Here is a 21,397-nt window from a genome sequence, read left to right as displayed (position 1 = left end):
AGATTTACATATAAGTTATGCAGCATTAACTGTCACGTGTGCTTATCTACTTTGTTCTGGTGTAAAATTATACAAACTGCTGTTTTAGTTTGGGGGTTACTCCTGGACAAAGAAAGTGGGTTACTGATACATATTTGGTATCGTTGGACTTGGCAGGATCTGGGCTTTTAGAAACAGAAAAAAAATTCATGTAAAATTAACTTTTCTGTGGAAAAAAAACTCAAGATATACACAATTTTTTAACAAATTTTTTTTTTTTTTACATATTTCACCCAAAATATACATTAAATCTCCTGAAAAGTCACAAAATTCCACTTGCATGTCGAAGCCCAATTTGTAACGAAAAAAACAATATATAATTTTCCTAGTTTCGTGGAGGTTTTCCTACAATTAAACCTTGTTAATCTGAACAAGTACAAAATGCTTAAAAACGGCTGGCATTTCGCGTAACCAAAATGTGAAATTCTGCTGGCACTTAAAGGGTTAAGGCCTCATGTTTATTGCCATTTTATATAACAGATGCATGATATTGTTTGACAGACCTAGTCTTTGATTCCTTACGATCACTAAGACTTCACTTGGTCACACATTAAAAGAAAAAAAAAACATTCTCTGGGAACATCAGCGGAAAAAGGGTTGCATTTATAAAATGATTGGATCCCATTTGTTGCCTGGCATCTGGAATCATTTTTAATCCTGTTAACAATTGCAAGGGAGGTTGGATTGCATGAAAACCATTAATGAGAACTGAAACAATTTTTATTATAAAAAAAACAACAAGTAGTGGTACTTTAAAAATGATCCTGAATTCCTTTTTATTAATGTTTTTCAAGTTCTGAAAAGAGCTGTTCTAAAATATAATGTTTAACGATATAACAATTTATTCGACTGATTACTATTGCTATTAAAATACACTGGTTTTAATAAGCATTTCTTCTTCTTAAAATCGTAAGAAGGTTGAGCAAATAAAGTTTACTGTGTTTCCAAGCACTGCAGGAGTAAGTGATGCAGAAAGTTCAGCTAGAAATCTACTGCAGTATCTGATGTATAACAAACTAAACTCTGAGGGATACCAAGCAAGCAGCCACTTGCATAGTTAATAAATCCATGCAGCCTAATCGGTTTCTAGCAACTTGCTCTGCAGGTTTTATTGTCTCCTCTGGTTCTGTGAGTTTAAATTGCATTTCCACACATTCGCCAATGGTTTCACTAGCCTTAATTTATTTCTTTCAAACCTGTACAAAACCCAACTTGTTAAAGTGTCCTTATCTAACAGGCTATCGATTTTTAACATACAGGTGAAACCACATGCAGCAAGAAAGTTCTTATTAACCCCTTCTGTCCTGATAGGTTTTTGCTTCTAAAACGATGACATTTTTGATAGGAATATACAGTTTAAAACAAGTGATTATGGTCACATTTGGATAAAAAAATTTTATGCCAAGGACATCCGATCAGCAGTTTATCATAGATCTTTTAGTGGAAAACACAGATAAAAAAAAATAAACCCTCTGTTTTATATAAAAATAGAAAGTTTAAAAATAATAGAAAGCTTACTAATATTTTACAAAGACATTCTGTCATTCTATCTCACTCTGTGCTCTGTGCGTGTGTGGAAGAACAGTCTGAAAACACTGCATTAATTATGTGCTATGGAAGGCCAGCAGAAAAAGCATTATTCTGCTCTTGAACAACTATAAGTTATCATTGGACACATTACTCTCGTTACTACGTAGCCTGTTAGCAAGCATAATATCGTAGTCGATATTATTGTGTTTTTGACTTTATTGTAAAAGCGTCTGGATTTCTGAAATACACTTGTGCATTAGTTACAAGTATAGTTCACTTTTTCCATTAAGACTTTGTTCTAGGACTTAAATTTCAAAGAAGGCGAATGTTATCCTTATTTTTAGTATAAAACTAAGTTGTTAAGCTTTAAGAAGTAAAAATATTCAGTTGGGACATTTGCCTTGGGGCAGTAGCGTAACTAGATGTTACTAGTTTTTAGGGCCCCCAACATATCCAGAGATTGTTCTTTTTTTACCAATACATGTTGAAATTGCTCATTAATTAGGGCCTCAAAGGGCCCCCTATACCTCCTGTGCCCCCTGCAGCCGCAGGGTCTGCTTACTCTGTAGTTACACCTGTGCCTCGGAATAATGTGATTTGTTAGGGCAGTTTTTACTATATGGCAGATTTTTAAGTCTCAAAAAGAGTGGGATGAGATCTCTACACCTTGATTTTTCTGATAATAAAGTGAAAAATCTGCATCCACACAGAAAACAAACTCCCGTATTACAAATTTACCCCAACACATAAATTGGATGGAGAAATCGAGACAACTGTAAGTGCTGATTGAATGCTGCTGTTATTGGCGATGCCAGTATTCCGGACTTTAAATTAAATACTCCAGTTTTTACTCAGCAATTGATTTCACTGGTTCATCTATTATATTTCCCGTTTTACTATAAAAACTGAACTGAACTGTCTGTATGTATGAAAAATCTATAGAGAATAGCAATAGAAGTGGGCCAGTATAAACAATTACTGTATGTGAGCGTGTCAGATATTAAGTATAAAAATGTTCTTACGAACACTATATTTTGCTTCCTAGAAAATCACAGTATGTAGGTAGATGAGAAATGAACTGGCATCTGTGTATGAGCAAGAGTATTTTTCTGCTTATTCTGAATGAGAGATTAGTTCTACTGCTCATTTAACAGCTGGCTACTCTCCTGGTGAAAAGGCAAAGTGAAAACACATAGCCCATTAATGCAGCTGTGTTTTCATATTTGGGAAGCACCATAGAGGCCCCTTTGCTATACTCTGTTAGGTTCTAACCTGTTGCATTCTTTAGGAACTTGGTAATCCTAAACATTCCCGCGGAATCATGCTGCCCCTCTGTTAAACACTTCTCCCCGTTACCCATTCTTTCGCAGCTTACTTTAGAGAAGTATTATAGTTTATGCTTACCTTAACTGCACAGACAAGTGAACAACCTCCTCTACCCACCACTGGGATCATGCTACCTGCTCATAATTACATCTCTTTAATGCTCAAGCCAGAGCTTCTTGTTTTGATCTCCCTTCTGTCCTAGTGACCCTCCAGACCTTTTGCACCCCCCTTTTTCTTCTCACGCTCTCTGCTCCACTAAGGTTTTAAATGGAATGAGAACATCAAGAGTTAAGGTACATCATTTTTCTATACAGATGTGGGACCGGTTATCCAGAATGCTCAGGACCTGGGGTTTTCTGGATAACGGATGATTCTGTAATTTGGATCTCAATACCATAAGTCTATTAGAAAATCATGTAAACCATTAAATAAATCAATCCAATAAGGATTAATTATATCTCAGTTTGTACAAGCTACTGTTTTATTATTACAGAGAAAAAAGAAATAAGTTTCAAAAGTTTGAATTATTTCCTTAAAATAGAGTCTATGGGATATGGTCTTTCTGTAATTCTGAGTTTTCTGGATAACGGGTCCCACACCTGTATAGTGGAGCACCTCTTATCTTTTCGCCTTCACTTGAGGTTACAAGGTAAAGTTGGGTCATAGGAGAAATAAGAGAGTAGCACTGAAACTATATTCCCTGTGTCCTGACTAAAAGAATTCTCTAGTTTCTTTTGAGCATTCTGAGTGAGGCAGTTTATACCCCCCCCCTTTTAAACTGCTAGTTGTGATTTTGAAACAATAATTGTTAATGACCAATAAACATATATGGCAGCACCATTAAAAAATTGTTTTTTATTCTATAATTAATGCTATCAGAGTAAATACCCGGTGTCTTACAACCATGACCAACAGAGATGTGTGTGTGATTAGACACAGTGCTTGAGTGACAGACTACAGCCTCAGCATTTCTTTCCCCTCATCCCTCCACTATCTAAGGCCGTTAATCATACCCCACTTACTCGGCTGCAGAATGAGGTAATGGGCCTTGTGTCCAGCCTTGCTTTCTGACATGTCGGATGGGAAAACATACAAATACTGACACCTAACAACCAAAGAGGCACCGAGCACACGCCAACACATTCAACAATAATAGTGATCTTATCCTGCGTGGGAGGATTTTTCAGATTCTTTTTTTTTTTAATTTAGCATTCCAAAAACATTAGAAAATGATATATATGTGTGTGTGTGTAACATGTAAAAACCAAATGGCCAGTCAGTGATATGAGAACGGAAACAAATTATAATAAAAAATGATAAAAGTTTCAGATAGTATTTGTAACATAAATCCTACTTTCTGCTGGTAAAGTAACGGTATTGCCGTTTAGTTAGAGAAGGGGGTTAAATAGTTGTCAGCAACATGTCATATTTATCTAAGACTTGGCAACACAATGATAATGGTAGGGACTGCAGCAAGAAGCAGGGTCTTACTATACAGTAAGTCAGCCCCAGCAAATTAAAGGGGTTGTTCTCCTTTGAGTTAAATCTAGTATGATGTCGAGAGTGACATTCTGAGACAATTTGCAATTGGTTTCCATTTATTATTATTTGTGTTTTTTGATTTATTCAGCTTTTCATTCAGCAACTCTCCAGTTTGCAATTTCAGCAGTCTAATTGCTAGGGTCCTAATTACCCTAGCAACCACGCATTCGTTCAAATAAATACTGGATTATAATCAAGAGAACGCCTGAATAGATAGATGAGTCATACAAAGTAGCAATGATAATCCATGTGTAGCCTTACAGAGCATTTGTTTTTTAGAAGGGGTCAGTGACCCCCATATGAAAGCTGGAAAGAGTCAGAAAAAGAAGGCAGATAGGCATTCTATAACATGCTTAAGGGCGAACCACCCCTTTGATGCTGATCTTCCTCTGGAGCTATGTGCTATTATCAGCTGAGCACAACAACCCAAAACAAAACTTTTGGAACTTTCTTATTTTGCAAAGGGGGGTGGCAGTGGACAGTAGAGATAAAAAGCTTGTGACTGTTATGATAAATAGCTCCCAACTGCCCCCCCTGCACAACATTTCTGTCCCCTTGTCACCACAGGACAGCAGAGAGCCCCTCATTGTCCAGCACATCACAATAGTTCAAGGTCTTGTGTCAAATTGTAGCCCAGGGGTCACCATTCCTCTGGCCATTATTTAACCAGTTAGTGGAGGCACCCAGAGAAGCTCCTAATATAGCCATGTCCTGTAACGACACCCACTTCTGCACCTTCAGCAGGGTCTGGCCAGTTATGTGACAGAACAAGAGTTTAACCCCCACATGTCACAAACTCACAACCTTAACCCTTAATGTGCTGAAATAAACCCCCTCAATCACTGGCACTGATAAGTATCATTAATAACTATAGAGAAACTTACCCAATGAATGTAGAAGAAGTGGAGGAGTAAGTGTGGTGCAGGTTTGTGTCTCTGTGAGTGAGTGACAGCCACTGGGATCCTCTCACTGTGGTGCAGCAGGTAAAGGGAGCACTTATTTGGCTGCAGCATATACAGGGCAAACTGTTGGAGAAGCGAACTCTTCCCAGGGCTGCTTAGAGACTCTCCGCTTCTTTCTAGAGTGGGGGAGTGACTTCCCCCTGCATCACACATACACAAGCAGTTTTTAAAGACACAGTGCCATGCACTACAAAGGAACCACGTTGGACTGAGAGGAGATTACAATACTTTCTATTTAGAGCAGCATTACATCACCCTTCGGTGACGTCACGTGGGATTCCTGAACTTCTAAATCATAGCAGTCGGCTGAGGGAGGGGGTGTGGCGAAGGGGCGGGGCCGCAGTGAGAGAGAGACACGTCCCGGGGAAGCTGCTGGAGATCATTGTGGTGCCTAACACAGCGAGGGGCTGAGGGAAGTGCCTCAGGGGCTTCAGCTGACACTATCTCGGTGTAACTAACCGCTGAAATGGTCACTTGTTTGTGGAGGATGGATCGCGCCGGGCACTCTGCAGAGCAGGGGGAAAGTTTTGTGAAGGGTCCGCGATAGTACAAGAAGACTGTACAAACAATACGGACACGCTCACAAACGCGAAAACATTTGCAAGGGCTGCTCCACGTTCAATAAAACCGGAAGTTAAATAGTTGGAGTCGCTGTGTGTGAGAGAGGGTCGTACCGTAGCAACTTCCTAACCTCTCATCCGCAAGCTGGCACACTGAAGGGTTAATAGTCACAAGACTGATAATCAAACTAGGCCCTGCCATTCTAGATACACTGGGCCCAACAGCCCAATAAATAGTGAGTGTCTATAGCATCTTACATCAGCCCCTCTGGCATTTGCCGGAACCCACAGGTTGCCAGTCTCTTGTTTATTAAGCCATGAGGGACATGAGCAATTTCTATTTATTATATATAATAATATTATATAGGGTCCCAAAGTTTGGTTTAGGCTCCCCATGAGCAAATTTCCTAAACAGCAGGAGGGGGGCACCCAATAAACTACAGTAGCACCCCCCCATTACAATTTCTAAAGGTTATTCACATTTTTTTCCAGTGCGGTGTCTTTATAAGCAAAGCTGTAGCTATGGCAATACAGTCCAGACTGCAGATCTGATGACACAAAGGGGCAAATTCACTAAGATTCGTAGTTGCGCCAGGCGTAACTTCGCCGCACTTCGCCAGGCGTAGTTTCGCCAGCGCTTCGCAAATTCACTATAATCCGAAGTTGCACTCAGGGGTAGCGTAAGGTTGCGAAGTTGCGCTAGCGTTGATTCGCGAAGCGAAGTTACACTAGCGATGGTTAATTTGCATACGGCGCCAAATTCAAATTTCAATGGAGGAATACGTAGAATCACTACAAATGCCTGGGAAACCTTCAAAACATCAAATAAAAATTTTATTTTGCCCTACACATGTGCCCACTGTATAGGTAAGTTGCCATGAGTTAGGAAATGTAGGGGGGAAGGAGGGGAGCCCCAAAAAAAAATTCGATCTTTTTCAGCCTATCACCCATAATGTAGAAAACATGCCAGCGTTTTTTGGGACTTAGAAAAAATTGTGACTTTTTTTGAAGCAATCCATATCTACTCTATTGCGCTTCGCCTGGTCTGAGGTGGCGAAGGAAGTCTAGCGTAAAAGGTAGCGTTCAGTACACTGCGCGCGTTAGTGAATTTGCGTAGTTACGTCCGTATCGAAAATTCGCCAGGCGTAAGGGTGCGAAGTAACACTAGCAAATCTACGCCAGCGTTCGTTAGTGAATTTGCGCAGTAACGAAAATGCCAAACGATAGCGAAGTAACGCTAGCGTTCGGCGCTTAGTGAATTTGCCCCAAAGTTCTTTAGCACCAGTCCCCACAGAAAGAGCATCACTATCCCCATAGATTGGTAAACTTGCCCTTTAAACATAGCATCCTTCACTACCCTGCTAGGGATAACAGTAGCACCTGCAAAGTACATCTGGATAGGACGAGCAGCCCCCAAAACTCTTGCCTGCTACATGCACTCATATGCGTAGCAGACTAGACCAGTGGCTCCTGCTAGGTGCATGTGGATATGGCTAGCAGACCCCATGCCTGTGGCCCTTGCTGCATACACTGAAATATCAGACCTCAAATCAAACCTCAGACCATTGGCACCTGCAATTTGCACCTACATAGGTCTAGCAGACCTGTAGTGATATGAGTAGTAAACCCCAGCAGTAGCGTTCGTTGAGGGGGACGGGCCCTGGTGCGTGACGCGCAGCCAGGCCCCGCCCCCCTCCGTACTGCCGCATTAGCCGGGGGGCCCTGAGGGGGTGCGGGCCCGCTCGCACCCCCTGCTCCCCCGGTAGTTCCGCCACTGAACCCCAGATTAGAAGCCCCTGCTATGTGTAAGGGCATTTGTCAAAAAAACCCAGGCCTGAGACCCCTCCTGCATGTACTCAACACAAATCACACCTCAGATGAGTGGCCCCTGCAATATGCACCTGTATAGGGCTATTAGCCGACTCAATACCAGTGGCTCCTACTTCATATTTGATCGTATAGTGCCAACCCGAAAATTCGAATCAAATTAAATTCATATCAAGTTTTCCTGCTGGAAAAAACCTCGAATGTCAGGAAGGCAATCAACACATTCAAATGGTTCAACGGACCTCTGCCATTTACTTGTAAATGAACATGGCAGGTTTCAGGTGGTGGAATATTCAAATTAGAACTATTTCCATGGTTCAGGAGTGATAAATCTCACATTCGATTTTGCATTCGAATTGGAGATTAAAATTCGAATATGCGAGTTTTGACACAAAAAAAATGTGAAAATTCTAATTTACTATTGATCCTTAAAGGAAAACTAAAGCCTAACTAAAAAAATATTTGCTGAAATAAGGTTATCATATAAAATACAGCATTCTTAGCCATATTAATTTTTAGGGTTTGGTTCTACTTTAATAAATCTGCCCCCTAGTGTTACAAATGTATACAGTTGTGCCACTTGACATTTTGTCACCTTTGGCAGCAGCCCCAATGCCACCTTACCTCGTCTTCATCTGAACTTACCTCTCCTGCACTTGAGGGATGGGCTACCTAAACTAGAATGTACAGTGATGCTTGAAGGTTTGTGAACCATCTATATTTTTGTATGAATGTGACCTAAAACATCATCTAATTTTCAAACAAGTTTTCAAACAAGTCCTAAAAGTACATAAAGAAAACCTAGTTAATCAAATTAAATAAAAATTATTACATTTGTCATGCATTTATTGAAAAGAAAAGATCCAATAACATTTCTGCATGTTAATTATATAATTTGAAGGTGAAATCAAAGTTTTCAGTCAATGGGATGACAATTAGATGTGAGTGAGAGAACCTGTTTTATTTAGAACGGGATCCAGCACAGCCTGATCAAACATACAACATATTTGTGGATGTGTATCATGGCTCATACAAAGGAGGTGTGTGAGGCCGATGTTTTCGAGAAGTGGTTTGCGAGTTTGGTCGATTTTTTTTTTTAATAAAGTGAGGAAAAGTTTAAGTAAATATCCCCCTTAAAGTGTGGAATTTTCCGGTCAAAAAAATTAAATTCTACTTGAAGGCTAGTGTAATACTTGGCATTTTCTCTGCTGAAAATATGGAAAAATGCAAATTGTGGTGTTTATACAAATGGCCTGTAGATGCCACTGTGCCCAGACTTATACAGTGCATACTTCCTGACTTAAAAGTGAAAGTTACTGTTGTATAATGGCTGCATGAGTGTAATGGAATTACCTGTGCGGCGGTGTCGCCCGCCGCGCCATCGGCGGGGACGCCCACCGCGTTGTTCTTAGGTGCCATCTTTGTTTTCCTAGGGCGCGCCTGCGCGCCTCATAAATGTACAGGGGCACTGGCGTGATTGCGCCAGCGCGCATTGAAGCACATTTTGGTGCAAAATCTGACTGTATTTAAGGCCCATTCTGACCACCAGCCATCATAGAACCAGCCATCATAGAACTTGTTCTAGTGATTTTCCTGAGCCTTGTGACTTTGAAATTCTGATCTGATTATCCGTGTTTGACCCAGCCTGTTCCTGACTATTCTGCATTCTGTATCCTGACCCTTGCCTGCCTACGACAACTATACTGCTAAACCCTTTGATTGACTACCCGGTTTAGACCCTTGCCTGCCTGACGATTCTGTTATCCGCCTGCCTCGACCCAGCCTGTCTGCCCATCCTTCTGCCTAATCCTCTTGTAATGTGACCTTCGGCCCAAAAGACTTTGCTACCAGCGGTGCCCCTTCGCCAGCCAGAACATCTCGCCTTGCACCCCTCGTTAAGTCCAGGTGGCACCCAAGTAAGCTGAGGGCTCCTCCCGAAGCCCAACGGCGGTCACACTACTGGTGAAGCCGAGCCGAGACCAGGGTGCTTGGCACTTGTTCTGGTATTGGGTGCCGGCCGTGACAACGAGGCTCTGCTAATAAAGCACTGTTATACTCTACTCATCCTCGGCTACCCAAAACATAACACAAATTTTGCCCCACATGTATTCAGTGGCATGACTGATAATGAGCTATCACAACTAGGGATGAACTGAAAACCACAGTTTTAGGATTTGGACAAATATTGCATCCACCATGAAAGATTTGGCCGTATCTCAAATCCAAACCCTAATTTGCATACATAAATTAGCAAAATCATGGGAAAAATTCAGCAAAAATTGTCACCCTACAGTATAAAGTCACATGATAATTAAACAGTATGATTCTAACCTGGTTCGACCAGGCACTCAGCTTTGGTTGAATTAGAATTCTGCAACAACAACAAACAAGTTCAGATGCAATAGTTACAATAGTTCCTAATTTTCACAGATGCTGTTGAGAAATGTATCAACTAAACAGCTCACAGATTCTACACATGGATTGCTGAGTTGCTGTCCTGAAATGCCAGAGACAGGAACATAAAACTTTTAAATAAATTTAAAAAAAACAGTCCAAAAAAAAAAAAAAGCAAAGCAATCGAGAAAAAATCTTTCTGGTGTATTCTCAGAAACCAGCTAAAATTAGTGCTACAGCCTCTTTAATGTCACTGCTCAGGCACTATGATCAGGCACTATTGTCATGTCATGCCAAATGTGTGACATCATTGGGGAGGGACAAATGTGTTAGACATAGTGAGGGTGAATTTATTCGCCAGGCGCGAATCGCGGCAAATTTGCGCGATTCGCCACCAGAGAATAAATTTGCGAAATGCCCGCGAAAATTCACTGGCAAAAATTCGCCAGCATCCAAAAAAAATTGTCAAAAACAGCCGCGGGCGTCAAAAACGGCCGCCGTTTTGCGAATTTTTCGCCGTTTCGCAAATTTCACGGGAAATTCGCGAATTTTGCTGCGAAGCTAAACTGCGCAAATTCGCCCATCACTAGACATCCTCCTGCTATAATAATAACTCACCTCAGACTGGTGCTGACCAGGGGGAAGAGAAATAAGCATTCTTTTTAAGGGCTGTACCCCATTCACCTTCCCTGTCTTGGGATCTTTGCTCCTGCCCTGGGTTGTACACATATACAATGGAGTAAAAGTTTGACAGAATTTACACCTCCTTTAAGAGCCAAATTTCTGTTTTTTAAATTGGAAATTTGGCTCTTCTAGTGCAGCGAGTGCAATAGCAATCTCTACATTAGCGATGCGGCCCTTCTTTGACCCGATGCCAAATAGGATCATTAGGAAAGGAGAGAAGATGGCAGTTTGGCACTAGCATGCCCACTATTTGAAACACTCTTGTATTTTCTTCACATATTTGCATTGGTTTCCTCCTGTATGCTAGCAGGTTAAGCACAAAGAAGTGCTTCTTAGGGCATAGGGCATAAGGACTAAAGTAAACATTTTTTGTATTTTTACTACAATTTTACATGACCCACAACATCACCACTTTACTAAAAGTAGCGTACGGCAAGTTTTGACAAATTTACCTTGCATTGGTGAACATTCACATCTTTTCACCAGTTTACTCTGTGACTCTTAGCACAAGAATTCATTGTTGCTAAGATAAAATTGCCATTTTAGAGATAGAGCAGCTACATTTGCATCCATGCTAATATCCCACGTATGTCATTTCTTTATGGAGTTTGTTCTTTAGAGAATTTACCTCTCTACAACTGTATAGGGAAATACACAGCAGAGCCGGGCCAACCCGCCAGGCGCCCTAGGCAACCTTGCCAGCCACGGCCCTGGCTGAGTGTGCTCTTGATTGCGCATGCGTGAACATGCTCTCAAGTGCGTATGCGCGAAACTGCGATCAGGCGCACATGCGCGAAACGGTGTCCGCGCATGCGCAGAAGAGCATTTATGCAAAAAATTCCAGCCGCAGTCGGGGAGAGACGGGACCAGACATGGGGTAGGCGACAGAGGAGGTACGTGCCTGGCGCCCCACCCGCTTTGCGCCCAAGGCACGTGCCTACTCTGCCTACCCCTAGTTCCGGCCCTGATACAAAGCACAATGTGTTATGAAAATACAAATTAAAGTAAACTTTTTGGCGTAGTTAAATAAGGAGAAAATTCACACTTTGCTAAATCTGCCCTTTAGTGTCAAAGGTTTCTTTACTTGAAAAGGGAAACAAACGAAGGCTGCTTCTTAAAAAATAATAAATACATTGAACAAATAAAACTGTTACTGATTTGAAAGAAAATGTGTGGCAAGTCTCTGAGCCTCAGTTGGGAGCCACCTTTGATCATCATCTTTATGAAGCACCAGCTGAGGGATACAGTAAAGATATACATTGGTTTCCCTATGGTGAAAAGGACGTCAAATCCTTGTATGGGATCAGGAGGTCAAATATCCTCTGCTTGTCACACACAGGTTTCATACTCCAAATTGCAGACTTAATCATTTTATTAGACCAGGAAAATCCCTAATAAATGTATGTTCCCCCATCCTAGCTATGTTAAAACAATTTCTCCTGCTTTTATCTGGGTTTTGCATCAAAAATCAAATTTAAGCAGTGGTAGCTCTTGGCGTCTTTACTGCTCTGTGAGCTTACAATTTTAACATTACTGTTAGTTTTATAACTTAAGTATTCCTATTCCAGAATCTCAATCAAACCACTGTCTGGCAGCTAAGGTAAGCAAATCAATAGCAACCAGATAGCTGCTGAATTCCAAACCTGCGAGATGCTAAATAAAACACAAAATAACTGAAAAACCACAAATAATTATAAAGAAGACCAATTACAAATTGCCTCATAATATTATTGGATACATCATACTATAAGTTCATTTAAAGGTGAACCAGCCCTTTAATGGCAGTTCCACTTTAATTTAGTTTAAAGGAGAAGGAAAGCTACGGAGGCATTTTATTGCCAATATATTAGCTGCAATAGTGCAAGCTAGAATGCTATATTTATTCTGTAAAATATTTTACCATACCTGAGTAAAAAGCTCTAGAAACTCTCTGTTTGTTTAGGATAGGAGCTGCAGTATTAATGTGGTGTGACATCACTTCCTGCCTGAGTCTCTCCCTGCTCTGGGCTCAGATTACAGTAGAAAAGGGAGGGGGGGGGAGAGGAGCAAACTGAGCATGCTCTTGCCCAGGGCAATGAGGTTTAAGGTGAAGGCAGGAAGTCTGATACAGAAGCCAATGTGTACACAATAGAAGGAAAGAAATGCTGTGTTTCTTTTGACAGGGGACTCAGAGCAACATTACTTTGGGGGTTTACTGGTATATTTAGATGGACCTTTCTGATAAGGCTTACTTAGATTTAACCTTTCCTTCTCCTTTAAGAGAAAATTAATTAGCTTTTTTCTCAGTATTCAGTACTACCATATTTTGTTTTGCAATGGAAGCCTTAAATTGTCCAGATTTTACATAGCTTGCATCATGAAAATATTGAATTGATGTGTAAAATACACCAGTGAGTATAGATCTTACCTAAGGGCTTTATAGATCACGAATTGGCAAGCATTTTCTCACATTTATTCAACAGAAAGGAAGAAATTTGTGAATATTCATAGTACAGTGAAACCTCAATTTTACATATCCTGATTTCATGTTTTCCCTCATTTTACCTAGTTTTTTTTGTGGTCACAACTATATATTATGCACTATACATTTCCCCGATTTTACACCATTTTTTTTCTGGTCCCCTGAGAAATGTAAAATGGGGATTCTGCTGTATTTAGCTTTAAAACAAGCAGTATGGAAGCACCTACCCAATTGTCTTGTATTTGTATTCATTCATGTGGGTAGGTGTTTCCATACTGCTTGTTTTAGAATTAGCATTTTCTATGCACTGACAATACAGTATGATATTGAAGGTGCTGGTTTAACAGTTGTTTAAAGGAAAGCAACATGGCAGACATGTTAAAATAATCAGAAATTGTTCTTCTTGTAACAAAGGGATGCCCCACACCGAACCACTAAATTACTAAATAAGGCACTAACTTTCTCCAAGCCTCAGCCCTGGATTGTTTTGTAAAAGTCTATTGATTATGTCAACAATTTACATTATGTTTTTTGCATACAGTGTGGGAACGAGTGTTCCGTCATCATGACAATTTACTGTATACTGAAAGACTAAAGAAAGAGGAAACACTTTGACAGAAAAAGGTTGAAACCTACTGTCACCATTGATGGTTTGATTTGCATCAGTATTTGGCAGAACACTCATTAATCGTTCACAGCTCTATAAAAGTTGGCTGTAAAATGCAGTTTATTCAGCTATTCAGACTGGAGCATGAGATAGAAACCACTTACAATAAATGTTTAAAGTAGAACTAAAGCCTAACTAAAGAAGTAGACTAGAAATGTTGCACATTGTGTTTTGGGCTTCTATAATAGCTCAAAGCAGCCAAAGCGCTTTAGCAGTAAAAATCTGTGCCCGTTAGCTCCCCATCTTCTTTTCTGCTGATTCACTGCACATGCTCTGTGTTGCTGTCACTTACTAAGCTTAGGGACCCACTCGCAATATACTGAAATTAAAAAACATAAATGTCACAATATAAAGCTGATTAGTAATCAATACAGATATTTACTACATGTCAACTCAGAAACCTGTGCAATTAGCATCACAATTTAATAATCAGCCTTGTAGCATCGGCTTATATTACAGACAAATATCATTTTCTGCTTTTCAGTGTGAGACGACTCCTAAGCTTAGCTTGTCAACAGCCGCTCAGAGCCCACTGAGCATGTGAGTGTTCCAAGATGGTGACCCCCTGTGACAAGTTTGAAGTCCTTGATCATTGTTGCTGTTGAGATGCTAAAACTTTAGGCTGGTACAATAATATCAGCATGTCAAAATGTGCCATTTTTAACCATATTTTAATTTTTTGGGTTTAGTTCTCCTTTAAATCATTATTAAAAAAGAATTACACTATACCTTTATTTTTATATTTTTTATTCTCCTTGGGCTTAATATTTGGTTCCCTTCAAAGACTCTATAGTACAGAATGGAGTTTGACCGCTCGTAGCAGTAGAACATATTTTGCCATATTCTGAGATTACCAAATTCCGATTGAATAAAATTGCTTATTTGGTTTATGAACTTTAAACTTACATAGTTACCATTGTGGAAAATAATATTGGCTTCCCTACATTGGCATCACGTGCCATTTTTATAGCTGGTAAATGAGGTTGCTCCCTAAATTAAACCTTTATGCATATGTCTGTAAATGTTTACATCACTAATTGGGGTTTAGGTGTCAGTGTGCTTTACAATCTGCACTGATAATGGTAGGTATGTTGACATCAAGCTTTTACAGCTTCTGCCAGAAATCAGGGGAACACAAACTACAACATTCCATCTGTTGCTGAAGCCAGTTCAGTTACAATTGGAGACCTAGGGGTTAAAGCTTGCTGCTAATCCTTTGGACTGTACAACCTGAATGAGACATTGATGCACTTTAAAAAGGTCTCCTTCTTGAAACAAGAGAAGAACTGGAGATATTTATTGGACTTCCAGCTCTGGTGCAGCATAGAAGACCACAAAAAGAAAATATATTTGATGTTCTTCCAAAGTGTCATATGATATGCAAAACATACAAGAAGTTGAGACTCAACCTTTACTCAGGGCAAAGCAGTACTAAAAACAGAGTAGTTAAATAAAAGTGAATGTATTGCATGGCCTGATCAAAGCACAAAGCTTATTCCAAAAGAAAATCTCTGGAAAACAATAAAGACTGCAAATGCTCCGGCTATAATTAATGGAAGCAATGGTTATAACTCTACATCTAGTCTTGGAAAAACAAAAGAATAAAAAGAATAACAACATTCTTTGAGTAATAGCAGCAATTTTTACTGTTCTCACACACTCCCCAGGCCTTCTAAATTCTAACCAGGACTTGCTATAACAACAATAATGTTGCACAGCTCAACTTTAAACTTCAAACTGACTATGGTAACCACAAAGGTGAATTGTGTTTCCACAAACAATAATAATCCAATACATACTGTATGATGGAGGAAGTCTCTTAATCAAGAAATGTACTTACTAAACATTTGACCTGCTAACTCTTCAACAAACGGGAGAAAGAAGGCATGGATAATTTACAGGAACTCTATCTCTGGGCCATATTTTACCTTAACCCCATAAAACTAAGTATATTTTTTTAAACATCATTATAATAAATGATGTGAATGCCCCTCTCACTGCCTCTATATAACACCGGTTTCATGAACACACATGATCGTTAGCTCACACTTCATTGAAGCACACTCCTCTATATACCTCAGAACTTTTAAACTATTAAACTATACACAGGTGGTTATCCTAATCCATACAATCACTTACTATTGTGAAACCCTCTAGAATGTGCCATAAATATGTAAATAATACATAATAAATAGTTATATGTTGTGATGTGATTGTGTATCCAAATTGCTACGTGTCATAAAAATCGAATTATTAATAAACATATATATATATATATATAAGCACAGTATTTTAGATATGTTCTTTCTTCATTTTTTTCTCTATATCTTGACCAAATCACTGTAAATGCAGTTGGGATTTAAAATCAGCATGATAATTTATTAAATATACTCTTTTTTTTTTAAAGATTTTATTTCTGCTTTTAACATACAAGTGGATAGAACCAACAAAGAAGAACTATCACATTCTACTGTAGGCAAGACTGAAAAATTGCTCGTACAGTATATTAACAATAATGATATGCAATAGAGCCACAACTTTGCAGCTCAGTGGGCGCTTTGCATAACCGCTACGAATTGAGGGGTCATTTAATTTCGCTACTCAGGGCTTTGACACTCCCCAACTGGGCTAAACCGGTAAGTCCTCTGGATTCGCCTCCAACCACGGGGTCCAGACTTTCTCGAATTTCTGCGGGCACCTCTCTTCCCTCGTATGTGAGCTTGAACAATGGAAGTGTTTTGTTGATCATGTTTCGCCATGCCTGAACTGTGGGAGGTTGGGCCGCCATCCACTTTATCATCAACAGCTTCTTTGAGTAAAATAGCAGTACCCTAATTAGCGATCTGGATTTATCCAGGGGCAAGAGGTCATCCACTAGGCCAAGGAGGCAGACTTCGGGAGTGCAGGGGCCTTGGAATGATAATTCGTCTGCTAAATATTTCACTATATCTTTCCAATATTCATAAATTTGTGAACAAGTCCAGGTCATATGAAAAAAGGCCGCCTCCCCCCTTCCGCACTTGGGACAGATGGCTCCCGGGTTTCTTCCAATTTTTTCAAGTTTACTTGGGATGATGTACACTTGGGGGCAGATTCATTAAGGGTCGAATTTCGAAGTTAAAAATACTTCGAAATTCGACCCTCGAATTGAAATCCTTCGATTTCGATATTCGAAGTCGAAGGATTTAGCGCTAAACGTTCGTTCGATCGATCGAAGGATTTTTCGTTCGATCGAACGATTAAATCCTTCGAATCGAACGATTCGAAGGATTTTAATCCAACGATCGAAGGAAAATCCTTAGATCAAAAAAAGGTTAGCAAACCTATGGGGACCTTCCCCATAGGCTAACATTGACTTCGGTAGGTTTTATCTGCCGAAGTAGGGGGTCGAAGTTTTTTTTAAAGGGAAAGTACTTCGACTATCGAATGGTCGAATAGTCGAACGATTTTTCGTTCGATTCGTTCGATTTCGTTCGTATTCGAACGAATTTAACCAATTCGATGGTCGAAGTACCCAAAAAATACTTCGAAATTCGAATTTTTTTCATTCGAATCCTTCACTCGAGCTTAGTGAATCGGCCCCTTGATGTAGAAATTTGAGCTGAATGAGTCTATCTTTCAAGGCAATCAGGTCAGAATAGATGGAATCTATAGCTTCTTCCAAAAGTTCAACTGTTAATGATGGTAGGAAGGATTGCCATTTGGGGAGAGCAAGATCAAAAGGCGAGGGGCCTGTTTTTTGCAGGGATTTGTAAAGTCTGGAGGTCAGTTTGCTTCGTTGTGAATTCCTGAGAACCAGTTCAAATGAGGGTGTGACATATTGTATTGTCAGGCTCAAAAATTGCGAGTGGAATGCATGTCGTAGTTGCATGTATCTATAAAGCTGTAGATCTTGATGCCCTGTCCGTTCTTTAAGTTGCTGGAGGGTAGGGAACTGGTTATCTGTCAATAGGTCTCCCAGTACTTTTACCCCTTTCGCCGGCCAGTATTTAAAGTCCTGCAGCTCTCGAAGATGGGTGAGGTTGCTATTCATCCACAATGGGAGAAATGTGGAGATAATTGGAGGGGAAGAACTCATCACTTTACAAGCGGCTCTCCATGCCTTGAAGGGAGTTGTTATGGTTGACGGTTGTCTGGTATAGTCTGATAATCTTCTGTATGGGAGGTTACTGATGCCCGCCCAAGAGCCCACTAGAGCTGCCAATAGTACCACTCCAGGATCTTCCTCCCTCACATGGAACCAGGAATGAATGTGGCTAAGCTGACTTGCCAGAAAGTATAGGTAGAGGTGCGGTAGGGCCAGGCCTCCTTGATCAACTGGTGCCATCAAGCTTTTCCAGGAGAGACGGGTCGCTTTATTAGCCCACAAAAACGGAATAAGGATGGAGGTAATCCGATTAAAAATCTTTTGAGGAATCCAGACTGGGGAGTTAAGAAGTCGGTACAGGAACTTAGGTAAGTAAAGCATTTTGCATAGATTCACTCTACCCCACAGATTGATCGGCAAGGAAGTCCATATGGACAGCACAGATTTAAACTGCTGAATAAGGGGTTCCAGATTGTTTGCTATGTAATTAGAGGTCTGCAGAGTTATCACAATACCCAGATATTTGAAGCTTGTGACCCATGGAATTTCACATGTTTCAGGTGATGGAGCCGGTATGGGGTCCATTGGTAGTAAGGCTGATTTGGTTTTATTAATAGTGAGGCCTGAAAATGAGCCAAATTGATCCAATATCGCCATAGCAGACTTAAGTGAGTCACACGGATCCGCCAAGAATAGGAGGAGGTCGTCCGCATAGAGAGCCAGCTTGTCTTCTAGCAGTCCCCTTCGGAGGCCCGAAACTTGTTGAGATTGTCGTAACCGGATGGCTACTGGCTCAATAGCCAAGCGAAGAGGAGAGGAGACAGGGGGCAGCCCTGCCTCGTGCCCCTGGAGAGAGGAAAGGACCCCGACAAAGAACCATTGGTCTTAATTCTGGCTGTAGGCTTTTTATACAGCAGTCTAACCCAGCTAATAAAATTATGACCGATCCCAAATCTCTTCATGGTATCCCATAGGTACAGCCATTCAAAGGAATCAAAAGCTTTTGTTCCATCCAGTGAGACCAGGACCCTGGACCCTGAGTTATCATGGGAGATTTGTAGGTGGGTATAGACTCTTCGTAGGTTGGTAGAAGTGGACTTGCTGGGTATGAAGCCAGATTGATCTGGGTGGACCAGTGAGCTAATCACTTTCGCCAATCTTGTGGCTAGAATTTTGGCAAAGACTTTCACATCAACGTTGATCAGCGATATGGGGCAGTATGACTTGCACAGCAAAGGATCTTTCCCATCTTTATGAATGAGCACTATCACCGCTTCATAGAAGGAGGCTGGTAGCGTTGCATTGTCGATCGCATCTAGAAATATGCAAATATTGGGGCAGGCTTTCACTTTGGAGCTTATACCATGCTGTTGGGAACCCATCCGGGCCTGGAGTTTTACCTGGTGTAAGCCCTGCAACCGCCTCCCTGACCTCCTGGAGGGTGATCGGGGCCTCCAGGACACTCGCATCTGTCTGTGACAATTGGGGAAAGGTGATACCGCCCAGGTAGTCTTCCAATTGAGTCTGAGTGTACTCTGCCTTAGATTCATAAAGTTTGGTATAATATTTCTGAAACACTTGTTGTATCCCTTGAGGGGTAGTTATAATGATTCCCTCCTCATTCATAATGCCCGATATGCATGTCTGAGAGTCTCTAGAATTAGCTAGCCATGCTAAAAGCTTGCCCGCTTTATCTCCCTGATCGAAGAGACGGTGGTTAGAGTAGAGCAGTTCTTTTTTGGTTAGTTGGGTATGTGTGAGTTCTAAATTCCTTTGGGCATTGGATAGGGCAGTATTGGTGGCTGGTGTTGGACCTTCTTTGTGTGCCTCTTCTGCTTGGGATAGGTTGTGCTCCGCTTCATTAATTTTGTCCTTGACCTCACGCCTAGCGGTTGCAATTGAGGCTATTAGTACACCGCGGGCTACCGCTTTGGACGCCTCCCAAAGCACACCCTGGGGTGCCGAGGCTTGGTTAGTGTCCCAATACGTCGAGTACTCTGCTAGGACCGTATCTCTGACCTGGGGGACTGTAAGCCAAAGTGGGGATAACCTCCAAGTCACCCGTCTATCACCTACGGCGGGACAAATTTTCAACAAGAGCGGGGAATGGTCGGAGAACACCCTGGGTAGATATTCAGCTGTCTCCACTAATTGGCAGAATTCAGCCGATGCAAGGGCCAGGTCTATCCGGGACAGTGAACCATGGGTGGCCGAGTGACAAGAAAACTGCTTGGTGAGAGGATGCTTCCATCTCCAGACTTCTGTTAGTCCTAGGGCTTCAACCCATCTGGATAGAGTAGGGTTATGGACGCACACCTGGTGAAGTTTGTCTAAGAGTGGATCCAGAGTGGTGTTGAAGTCACCCAGAAGACACATAGGTGCTGGTGGGAAGGAGGCAAGTACTGTGGTAATATGATCAAGAAGCGTCAAAGAGAATGGGGGAGGTAGGTAGATATTGACAAGGGTAATCAACCGGCTATTCAGTTTGCAATGTAGGACAATGTATCTCCCATAGTAGTCCGTTCTGATTGACAAAAGTTCAAAGGCTATATTTTTCCTAATCAAAATTGTAACCCCTCGGGAGTGAGTTGAGAAGGAGGCGTGGTAGGCATGTGCTACCCATGTTTTCTTGAGAGACATCAGCTTTTGCCCGGTCAAATGGGTTTCTTGGAGCAGTAATATTGCCGGACTATACTTCTTGAGGTAGTTAAATAAGAGAGCCATTTTGAATTTAGCCCCCTAACGTTCCAGGAGATAATCGACAGGCTATGCATATTGGGGGTCTTGGAATCGCTGGGGAGGCCCCGCTACATTTGAAAAATTCGCCCACTGAGCTGCAACATGCACAATCTTGTAATACATACAGGCTTGCTGATAATCAAACAGTAGAGAAATCCACATAAACATGACAGTTCGGAATTTATAAAAAGAGAGGAATTGGTAGAAAAAGAAAAGAGTAGAAAAGAGGTGAGAAGAGAGATATGAATCACACAGATCCCCACAAAAACCCAAAATCCCACCCCTGTCCACCCACCCACTGGGATGGACCTTGGCCCCGAACTAGAAAACTTTAACTGTGGGGGAGTATCGGTGCTTGGAGTAAGGAGGTTGACTTGTCCCTCCGTGAGCTCCGCCAATGCAATTAACTCGCCTATTCCCACAAGCCAGGGTGAGCCAGGAAGGTCCTGAAAAGAAATTATTAGCTCTGTCAGCATAAGTGGAGGCATCCTCCTCGAGCCCGGCCTAGAGTCATAACAAAGTCACAGTTCTCAGTTGGTTAGGATACTGCGTATACAGGGACACATATAAAGCCATGGG

General features: G+C 41.1%; 1 protein-coding gene across 4 annotated transcripts in view; it reads right to left on the bottom strand.

The window, feature by feature from the left end:
• creb5.S (cAMP responsive element binding protein 5 S homeolog) overlaps window positions 1-6,234 on the bottom strand; it is a 290,942-nt gene extending 284,708 nt beyond the window's left edge. For 2 of the 4 annotated variants that reach the window (XM_018269245.2, XM_041567508.1), the window contains exon 1: window positions 5,322-6,233. In XM_018269245.2, the coding sequence (XP_018124734.1) occupies window positions 5,322-5,552 (231 nt within the window). In that variant the 5' untranslated portion in view covers window positions 5,553-6,233. Of the gene's footprint in view, window positions 1-5,321 lie in introns of all 4 variants that reach the window. The other 2 variants (XM_018269246.2, XM_041567509.1) reach the window with 2 other exon arrangements.
• Window positions 6,235-21,397: the final 15,163 nt, after the last annotated feature.

This window comes from Xenopus laevis, chromosome 6S (genome assembly GCF_017654675.1).
Source record: "Xenopus laevis strain J_2021 chromosome 6S, Xenopus_laevis_v10.1, whole genome shotgun sequence".
Lineage (NCBI taxonomy): Eukaryota > Metazoa > Chordata > Amphibia > Anura > Pipidae > Xenopus > Xenopus laevis.
Note: the sequence above shows the minus strand (reverse complement) of the source record. Positions and strands in the feature narration are given on the sequence as shown.